Consider the following 10,805-nt stretch of genomic DNA (forward strand, 5'->3'; position numbering starts at 1 on the left):
AGGCAGAATTCTAATTTAATATGTTCTAATATATTAACCAGTTTTATGAGGTAGGCCCCGTGTTATAGATGGGCCAACTGAGGAAAAAAGAGGTTAAGTTACTTGCTTAGTGCCACCCACCAAGTATGTTTCAGAGCTGGGATTCAAACCCTGGATTCTTTGCAACAGAGACCATGCTTGGTCTTGAATCCCTCGGTCTCCTGCTTCTTGTAATTATCCATCAGGGAGAACATGGTCTCAAAGAGCATTACAATGTCAGGAAAATGCAAATTATTTTCTGAATTTGCACAGAAATCATCACTTTCTTAGCAGTCCCTTGGTTGCCCAGACTGGTCCCCTTGGGCATTTTTAAATAGTAGCAAGCCCTTAGGGTCAATAAAAAAACTCATTGTTTTTCTTTAAGAATATCTGTGGCCTATTAGCTTAGTGGTGCTAATGAGGCCAGGGCCAAGGTCAAATCCCACATGTTCCAGTTAGTTTCAAAGAGAAAAGCTTGACCAGCTGTCATACAAATGCACGGCTGGCTGTCTAAGGGGTGCCAAGCCAAGGAATGCAAATGGTACAGCTCAAATCCAGCCCCACTGACCGTAATGCTAATGGTGGGTGAGTGTGTCTTTGGGTGTCCCCAGTGGTGCGGTCTCCTTTAATGGAAAGGCAGTCTCAATAGGCTGGGAAAAGGCTTTTAGTCAAAGTTTAGAAGCCTATAGCTTCTAATTTGCCCCCTCTGATTTAATAAAGGGCAGCTAAAAAATGACCTACTTACCATCCTCACGTCCAGGAGAGTGAGAAAATAGAAAGATGAGAACTGTCAGCTCATCCTTCCTAGTAAGGAAAGATAGCAATCTGTTTTCATGAGGTGTGTGCTCCTTTGGCCAGATGACTTGCATGTATTTGGTCATGTCTGATCTTCTGTTTCATCCCTGAGGGGTTGGAACCCAGCTTAAAACAAAATAAGACAAAGAAGCTGGTTCCTCTTTCTTTAAGTAGGTGGGATCTCCTATCTTTGGGAAGGAAAAGAAACTATGTGGAGAAGATAAAGGAGTCTAAATGTTCTTCGGTCACTATTTCAATCCAAGGTTCTCCTTTCTTGAATAGCACCAAATGCTTGTTAATTACAACCTAGACTATGAGTCTGTTAAAGTTAGAAGAGGTCATTTACTTTAACAAAATCCCCTTGTTTTATAGACAAGGACATTTTGGCTCAGGAAGTTTAAATGCCTGCCAAAGTCATACAGCTAATGAATGACAGGTCTGGGAGTAGTTTTCTGAGCACTATATTTCAAATGAAAGAAGCTTGAGTTAATAATAATAACTTCGATCTAGGAAGGTTGTTGCAATCAATAACAATGAAATTCATTGCAAAGTTTTACTTAAACTCTTTATAAAACAGTATGTTCTAACACATGAAGAATGCCATTCATTTATGCAGACCTGTTCTTAATAACTATGCATTAGAGGTATGTTTTACAAAAGCTATAAATCTGGAATAGCCAAAAGGGCATCCAACTTTCCTTTCTAATTGATTTACTTCTCCTTTTTCCCAGACCACCGAGGTAAAGCATATACAGTTTATTTAAGGGACTGTTTATAGACTCTTAAAACTAAAAAGGACCTCAGAAACTCGCTTTCTTTTGGTTGCTCTTAATTGAAACCATCCAAGGTGGTTGGTTGTCCGTCAATTTTTAAAGTATCTTCAAGGAGAGAAATTCCACAAGCCTCTAAAGCGCATGTTAAAATGGTTAATCACCATGACTGTCAAAAATTATATCTATGGCAAGCTTAGCTTCTCCTATTTCACTTGAAGCTCTTTTCCTCTTGCTTTGTTCCATGCACAGCGAGGTTATAACAAGCTGCTCTCTATGAGGGTTCCATCAATCTGGTAAGATAATAGCTAGCTCTTTCCCAATGTGCCAGCTCCATTATGCCACCATTTTTCTCCCAAGACTATGAAAGTATGAAACTGGTTGATATGCTCTCTTACTATGATACATAGGGAAGAATCAGTAGTTAGCTCTTCTTTGCAAATTTCATTGCATAAAATGTCTGGGGAAGCTGCATTATTATAGAGGAACAATTTCACTTATGCTGGGAAGATGTTCACAAAACAGATAATCCAGAAGGTGACTTCCCCTGTGCTCTACTGGAACTTGGGCTTGTAGAGAAATAGGAACTCATTTACAACACTGGGTCAATCTATGCAAAATAAGCATTACAAAAAAGAATTATTCAGAACAGTTCTGTCTCTAATAGGGTTAAAAACTCTCCTTGTTAAATGTTCCAGCCCAATAAAAAAGATAGATATGGAGGCAATTTTCTTTTAGATGTTTGTGTTTTAAACTAAGATCAGAAACCCCCTTCCACTATGAAAAAATCCATACACTCAAAATGGATATGAAGTGGCTTAAAATGAAACACATAGCCTCAATAAAACTTTGAAAATAAGGGTAAAAAAAATAATAAGAGTCGATTGACAGAGGATAGAGGTATAGGGAAGACTGCTTTCCTCTAAAAAGTATTTCAAAGGCTATAAATGCTTAGAGCTGACTTCTCCACACACAGTAAATCTCAGGGGACAAAAAGGAAACTCAATAAAATTTGTTGACAACAGTTAATGCCTGTAAGAATAATTGGCTCAGACACAAAACAGACCATCAGCATAGCTCGGGGAGGACCAAAATGCCGCCTCTAAGTCATTGTTAGTATACACTGTATTCAGTTGAAAAAAGATAAAATTTTATCAAATAGGCGGGTAAATATGAGGTGAGAATTGTCCAAAGTACCCGACAAACCTAATTCTTGATGATTTTGAAGACTAAGATCCCAAACAAGTCATGCCATTCCATTCAGCTGGATTCTGTTCCATTCAGTCCTGCCAGTTCAACAATCAAATTAGAGCTGCAGCTATATCAGCCAGGCACTGAGCTAGATACTGGGATTCAATGGTAAATAAATATGGCCTTTGGTATCAAGGAGCCCATTGAGAGGGCAGATCCAGGTTAGGTGATTTCAAAAACTGGGGAAAAGTATTCAGGAAAAGCATAAAGGACTATGATCTATTCTTCCATGATTAATTTTCTCTATGACACTTGATAATATTGATACTTATTTTTTTTAACCTCCCAACTAGACCGTGAGTTCCTTGAAGGCAAAGTTAATCTCTCGTTCATTTCGAGGTATCTCACTCATGCCTCGTACTGTGTCTTACACATAGCAAATGCTCCATCAATGTTTTGAATTAAAGAATTTAAAGGGGTTAACTTCTCTTGGGCAAAAAGGCTAGTCCAGTTGACTAGAGAGTTAATAAGAATACTTTGGTGCATGAGGGTTTATGTCAGACAAATAATTTACATTAATTCATGGAGTTCTATAAGGCAGAACTTATGAAACCTAGACTCTCAATAATAATAAGACACAATTTATAAAACCACTTTCTATCCAAAGTCATACTCTAAACATTAAGAGTTGCCATGTAGAACCTTCCCCTTTCAAGTTACTAAAATGGAATTAAAACACATTTGCTAAACTTTGATCCTTGGAGTAACAGAATGCCTTTCAGTGCGTTGAAATCAGTTTCCATCACAGTTGTCCAATACTCTTAACTATCTGTGTGAACATATATAAGTATCATATGGTTACTTGGGGCCAAATTATTCTTTCCATTCTCATTTTCAATCATTTAATGCAAGCATCACAGTCATAGAAAGATCCAGTTTCCATGCACTGTGCATGGAAATCCTGGAGCATGTCACACTGAACATCACAATTCAACCTGGCACATAACACAAGACACTTGGGGGCTTGGCAATCACTTAGTGAACTGGGTAAAAGGAAATGGCACAAATGGATCATCAAGACAGAAAAATCCTCTTGGGCATAATAAGTGAGAAACACTTATCCATCTTTTAAAATGTGGATCAGTAGAGTAGCGAAGTAAAGAATAGTGACAACCCATCGCTGGGTGATGTTGATATGACACATTTGCCTTCCTCAAGATATTCTGAAGGTAAAACAAGCCTGCTATTTGAAAAGCACTCACCCAACGAAGGCTTTCATCTGCATAGCAACAGAGAATGGGATAGAATCGCTTTATTGCCAGAAAAATAAATGAATTCACTCAAAGCATTGGCTGGAAACAGAGAGTGGGAATTTGCCCATTCAAAGAGTAGAAAGCACTTCTCACGTTCTGTCACTAGTTGTTGAAAAGCTATTTGTCACCAAATCTACAATGAGTACAGACCATCAACACGCCTATCAGCCTCTTCCTTCCCGTGCTCCGTACTTAGCCCGGACTGCTACACACAGACCCCTCCTTCCAGTCTCACTCACACACACACGTGCACACACACACACACACACACACACACACACACACACACACACACACCCCTTCCTGGGAAGAAGATGAGAGAGACTTGAAGTTTGTGAGTCATCACAGGAGCTATTCAAAGTCTAGTGGGTAACTGAGGTAAGCTGTCTACACTTAAGTGATATGAACCTCTAAGAATGATTCATGGTCCTGAGGACCTGAGAGTCAGTTTCCTGAAACTCTCTAAACTTCCAGAGAGTTATACAGAATGAGCATCTGGCTTTCCATCAGTGTCCTGTAGTATACAATGAGACAGACGCCTCTGAGGTAGGTTCTTTAAATGATCTGTTCCCTCAAGTAGCCTGGACTCTTGTTTGTGTTTATTATTTATTTGCAAGCGTGGACTTGGCTGTCTACTTTTTATTGACTGTTGACTTTTTAATCACCTGAGACCTACTTATGGGATAAGTGACCTTGCACTTGTCAGAAACCCTTTTCCAGATGGAGACATCACTGGAGAGCCCCAGAGAAGAGCGATGTCAAAGGAAGGCAATAACAAAGACTCAAGGTCAGTTTGAATGGAGGGCAAATTAATTCAGCATTTCAGTTTGCATTGAGTGAGAGCCTGTGTATTTGCAAACGTGCCTTTCAGCAAGGTTCACCTTCTGTGTATTCCTGGTGATTTCATATCGCATGGAGACATCTGGGGAGAGCCCCTCCATTCTTTGCCCAAGTCCACCTTCCTAGTTTCCTCCAAATAACCTAGCACTTAAAACAGCCCTACACGTTCACATATGTTGCTACGTGCACTCACAGATCTCAAAAACCGAAACCTTAATCCTCCAGGGCCATTTTGTCACACCTTTTCACTGGAAGGAATGGAAGAGTGAGGGTAGAGCAGCATAGTTGCAGGAAAGCTCAGTGGGAAATCGTTAAAAGACAAACTGCTAAGGAGGAAAATTCCATCTGAAATCTGCAAAACGTGCCACAGCCCCACTGAAACACTAGGCTCGCTTTAAGGTGAGGAATCTCGGAGGCTGAGGACGGCTGCCAGCCGTGGGCAGTCATTCAGTTCTTCACACACTCCCTGCGGTTGTAAATCCACAGAGCAGTGAGAAGGAGGCTACTTACTGAAATAAAAGCCCCTGTCTCCGCACACGAACTGAAGGGCGTCCACCAACTCAGCCCCACAGAGGGTCTCAGGTCCAGCCGTGGCAGAGCTGGTGAAGGTGAGCAAGAACAGGGCCAAGTAGAAGAGATGCGAGGAGGACGTGATGTGCATCTTTACCTGCCGAAGAAGCAGAAGGAGGGTCATGCTTCCTCCTGGGTCCTTGCCAGGAGATGGGGGTGAGGCAGGGGTGCCTTTACCCTCAGCTCTCCATTCCTGTCATTAATCAAAACTACCCGCTCCAAAGTGCAACAAGGTGTGTGAGTGACCGCAGGGCAGCGAGGGCTGAGCAGGTCTTGGCACCAAGCAACCTGAGTTTAATCCTCTTGCTACTGTGGAACCTTGGGGAAGTCCTTCCTGAACCCCTTCTTTATGGGTTCCTATTACAATTCAGTGAGATAAAATATCTAGAAACATTTACTATGTGAACGTGAAAGATGCTATTTTTACAGTGGGGTCCCACACCGCTCAGAGATCCTGGTAAACCTTTGGAATCATCAAAGGTTAAACTGTGCTCAGTCCAGATTTGGGGCCAAATATGTTTTATTAATTTAACTTCTCTCAAGATTGGCCATCCACAGATAGCACGTGCATTCATTATCGACCAGAATATTAAATTAACCAGAACATCATTCCCCAGCTACTGATTAAAGAGAATTTACTGCAGCTGAAAAAGAACTTGTGAAAATACTATATATCATTACAGTTTTGTTTTTTTTTTTTTCACTTGAGAGAGAGACAGAGACCGAGACAGAGAGAAACACAGGCAGGGAAAGAGAGACTGGGATTTCTTACCTGGGGAAGATCAGCAGTTAATAACTACAAGTAGAAGTTAAAAATCAAGAACGGGAAAAATGTGAGGATTTAGGAATGAAATTGGTTTATGCTAAGTAGACCCTACGCCTTCTTCATTCTAAAGCCCCGCGTGTAAGCTCAATATCAGATCAACACACATGTGGACTGTGCCTTCCATGAACAGGGCACTGGGCTCAAAACCTGCAAAAGCCTTTTTTTTTTTTTTTTTTTTTTTTTTTTTTTAATTCACAGGAATTCTGACTTCATCTCTTGGAGGGACTTATGTGTCACTGTAACCATTTTATAGCAGGAGCCCCTGTTTGGCTTGACTTAGCAAATGATAGACATCCAAATGGCAGCCCTGCCAGAAGCGGGATTCCTGTGGCTCAAGTCTCCATCTCACTCTCAGCAGTAGAAACAATGCGAAGGTGATCATTAAGTTTTTCCATATTGCTACTTGTGGCACCAAGATGTGTCTTCTTCTAGGAAGCCTCCCAAGGTGAGTAGCTTCACCCACCTCAGATGCGTTCACTCTCAGCAGCATCAGCAGAGTCAGTGACTGGATGTTAAGCGAGGGACCCTATCAAAAGGTCATGTAGTTAAGCTGGAAGCTATCACTATGAAAAGAGGCTTTTCTGAACCTCCCAGTGGTGGCAGGTCCATTTAACCCCATCACTTTTGGAGAAACAGACTCAGTCATTTATTTTCCAACCACCTTCCTTGCCCTCCATGGACTCTTAACTTAATGGCTCTCTACATCAGTGGCAAAGTTTGCTCCATCATTGTAATTAAGATTTCCATTTTTGTGGCCAGACTTTCAGCTCAGCAATTGAGAAAAAAAAACCCTAAACCCCTGACTCTCGTTAACACAATGTAAATATTTAGTTAATGCTTGTAAAACTGTGGAAGATGAAAAGCCTCCTCTATTTGCAAATCCTCATAAATAATGGACATAAAATAGAAGAGGAGGTGAAAGCTTGATGGAACATTTCTTCCATTTTCTCCATAGGACCTGTTCATGGAAACCCTCCACCCCCATGTAGCCAAAGCCACGGGGACTGCTAGAAACAAGTCATCCAATCCTCATCTTTCTTAGTTATAAAATAATAATTGGTGGGAGTTTTCCCTTTCAATATTTCCAGTGGAAATCTCAGCCAGTCCAACCCAACTGGACTTCCTTGCCCTTTTCAAAAGAGAAAACTCATAATTGATCTCACTGAACATACCCCACACTCTGGCAACGGGCCAGTTCTAGAATGTATGTTATTTTGCCAATCCTATTTCTCCATCCCTCCTTCTCTGTTTTATTTAATAGTGATGCTTAAGGCCAAGCACCTGCAACTGTAGATGCCTTCAAGTTCTTCAGTTCTCATGAAATCCAGGGGAAAAGGTACTCAGCTTATAGCCTTAGTGAATTGAGAACTTCATTAGAGGTCAAAATTATATTTTAGTAATTATTTATTTTATATGACACATTTAAACCCAGTAATACATATAAATCTCTAGCAATTAAGAATTTAAGATTTATTTTTTTACAGATTTTTCCTTTCTTTTTCTTTCTTTCTTTCTTTTTCTTTTCTTTTTCTTTTTCTTTTTCTTTTTTTTTTTTTTTTTTTGCTGAGTTATGCTCTAAGATAAAGATCAGCACTTATAGTTCTAGGACAAGATAGAACCTCTAGTGCATTTGCCTTTAGTTCAGGGAACAGTCCAGTACACCCACAGAGAACCAGAGAATTTATCACATTATGTTCCCCGGAAGGAAAACAATAAGGAACTTGCTTAGGAGTTAAAAGTTCGAAACAAGTGGCCCCATATGTTCATCATTTCCTGGGCCTTTTATTTTTCCAAACACAAAAGAAATGAAGAGAGAGAAAGGAAAGATCTGAGAGAGAGAAAGGAAGGAAGAACGAGAAAGAGAAGAGAAAAAAGAAAATAATTGCAGAGCACTCTTTCTCAAAAATCATTCACAAATCCAAAATTTAAAAGACCTTTTTTTTTATCTTAAATAAATGGAATATCAATTGATTCCAGATGTTTGGGCTACAATAAAAATGCCCAGCAAAATTTGAGGGCAATAGTCATAAGAAAATACTCACTGTAGGTGTAACCATTTTTGTTTGTTCCAGATCTTTTACAGCAGGTCAGGGTGGGTATTATGAGACTGATGTGAATAAACTGAGGACTTAAAAGCATGTGCTGCTTTGTGGGTGGGGTTTGTGAAAGCATCTAGTTACATTTGGACACCCAGGCAGGTATGCTATGAGCCTGGGTAAACTGCCTTTTGTCCATTCAGACAATGAACAAATTGCACGGCTGGGATTCGAGTCAATCTTTTCCTCCAAATCAAGCCACCAATTTCCACTGTGTGCCTATAGTAGCCGCCCTGGACAGTGACCCAAGCTTCAGTCCTCTCCTGTGCCCTCTTCCTTCTGATTCAAACACTTGGAAATATCTTGAGACTCAGAGTACAATCAGCTTGCTAGTTCTGCCTGGCAGACACCTTTACTCATTGAATTACGTTTGAAAGACCACGTAGCTCCCTCAAACCACTTCCTGCTCCAAGTACAGGAAAAAGCAACAACTTACGGCTAGCTCTACTTCTGAATAGTTCAGCATACACAACATGGAAAGTTCATTTGGAGTTTTCCAAACTTGTAATTAATGTGGAGATAACACTCCACAGCCTCTTTTAAGATCATCTAAGCAGGGAGACAAAGCCCCCAGCTATCAGACCACATAGCATATGTGTATATTGACTTCATTTCTTTAAAAAGCAAGGTAGCCGGCATGCATCTTGGCATCTCAAGTACAGCAGAATCAGGTGCCTGACAAGGATGTATCCTTAACTCCTAAGCCACTTACTTGACTAAGAAAAGTCCTAGTGGTGGAGTATTTGAAAGCAGCAAATGATTACCGTACTTAGTGGTAGGGACGTTTTATGAATTGAGCCCTCAGGCAATTGCATCGGGGAGCCAGTGACAGCGGCTTAAAAGTGCTTGCAAATTGGAAAAACACAAGTCTTGAGAGATATAATTTTGCTGAGAATGGAAACTTGAACTAGGGCCAGTGATTGGAAACGAGAAGTCAGTGCATTGACAACGCCAGCCAAATTTACCTAAAGAGACTTTACAACACCGAGTATAAAATCAGAGTTTTACAACACAAAACCCCAAGTCCAAACTTCGCCCCTGAGAATCCTCTTCAAAAGAAAAAACTTGGAATAGCAGTTGCTAGAAAGTTTCCGCTTTCCATATACAGTATGCATTTGTTTAAATTATACGAATATGCAAGGTCAGCAAGAGTTCTTAAGGAGTTCTTTTTCAGAAGAGCAAAGTAAACTTCACTCTAACTTTGACTCTCTGGGCGTAAGTGCAGAGAGTTCCGGGACCTTCGCTCCAAAGATCACATTTAAAAGCTTTAATATCATTTAAAATGTAACTCTTTATATGTGGCATGCCTTGTAATAAAAGTCCTGACAAGTTACACACACACAGATACATACACACACAGTCCTACATACACACGAACATGGTCTTAAAAATAAAACATCTGCACCTGCAAAAAAAAATCCAAAAGTTCATATCCATGCTCTATAGCCCTTAACCATAGACAGGATTTAAAGGAATCTTCTATAATGACACCACTCAAGCCCTGCAGAAGTGGAGGATTTAGCATAAGTACCTTGCAATAGTTTTTGCTCATACAGATATCTGTGCAAAGGCATTTATCTCCCGGAGCTATTTTTTCAGATCCCACAGAATTGCATATTCAGCAATTTATAAATAACTCCCAGCGCCGAAACAATGAAAATTCTAAAGTGAAGAACATCTCTAAGCAGAAGCAAACAGTACACAGTTTAAAGAAAATTCCCCAATGACTTCAAAGAGTAAGAAATATTTACCTTCAAGAAATCACAAAAGCAGCACTTAAATAATTGGGTTGGAAGACTGCTGATTTTTCCCATTGCTTCTGAAGTGCAAAGTCTGGAAATGAATTGGTTAGCAGGAATAATGAGGCAAAAAGAAATCCAGGGAGATGGGAGATGTTGAGAGCAATGTCACATTTCAATTTTGAGGACTTTATTCCATTGCGCAGGCTCTATCTGCTCTGAATTTAGCAGTGACAGTGAGATTTAGCAAACAGAAGAGGGATTTAGAGAAAATCCTCACATTTATCTACAAAACACAGACACTGTAGACAGGAAACAGCTGGAGGAACGCTTGCCTTCTCTCTCTCTCCCTCTTCTGGCAAAGTTATCGAGTAAGGACTTTTTTGGGCATGGTGACAAATAACATCATACCTTTGCATTTTAAAACTAGAGCACAGAAGCATTTTTTTCCCTTAAAAGAATGCGTGTTAGTGACAGGGTGAGCAGACATTAAAATACCAATGCTATCCTCTGATTAACTTTCTACTGGTCAGGAAGACACACACATCTGCTAATACACCTTACCAGTATGAAAGGAATATACTTGGAGGATGGGCAAGCAATTTTATATTCCAGAGCCAATGCAAAATTAAAAAAAAAAAAAAGAA

General features: G+C 40.1%; 1 protein-coding gene across 8 annotated transcripts in view; it reads right to left on the bottom strand.

Moving 5' to 3' along the window:
- IGF1 (insulin like growth factor 1) overlaps positions 1–10,524 on the bottom strand; it is a 70,093-nt gene extending 59,569 nt beyond the window's left edge. For 3 of the 8 annotated variants that reach the window (XM_067009996.1, XM_067009993.1, XM_067009992.1), the window contains exons 1-2: positions 8,366–8,446; positions 5,438–5,594 (exon numbers count right to left, since the gene is read on the bottom strand). In XM_067009996.1, coding sequence (XP_066866097.1) covers positions 5,438–5,594; positions 8,366–8,380 — 172 coding nt within the window. In that variant the 5' untranslated portion in view covers positions 8,381–8,446. Of the gene's footprint in view, positions 1–5,437; positions 5,595–8,365; positions 8,465–10,170 lie in introns of those variants that run through there. The other 5 variants (XM_067009994.1, XM_067009991.1, XM_059081984.2 and 2 more) reach the window with 4 other exon arrangements.
- Positions 10,525–10,805: the final 281 nt, after the last annotated feature.

This window comes from Kogia breviceps, chromosome 12 (genome assembly GCF_026419965.1).
Source record: "Kogia breviceps isolate mKogBre1 chromosome 12, mKogBre1 haplotype 1, whole genome shotgun sequence".
Lineage (NCBI taxonomy): Eukaryota > Metazoa > Chordata > Mammalia > Artiodactyla > Physeteridae > Kogia > Kogia breviceps.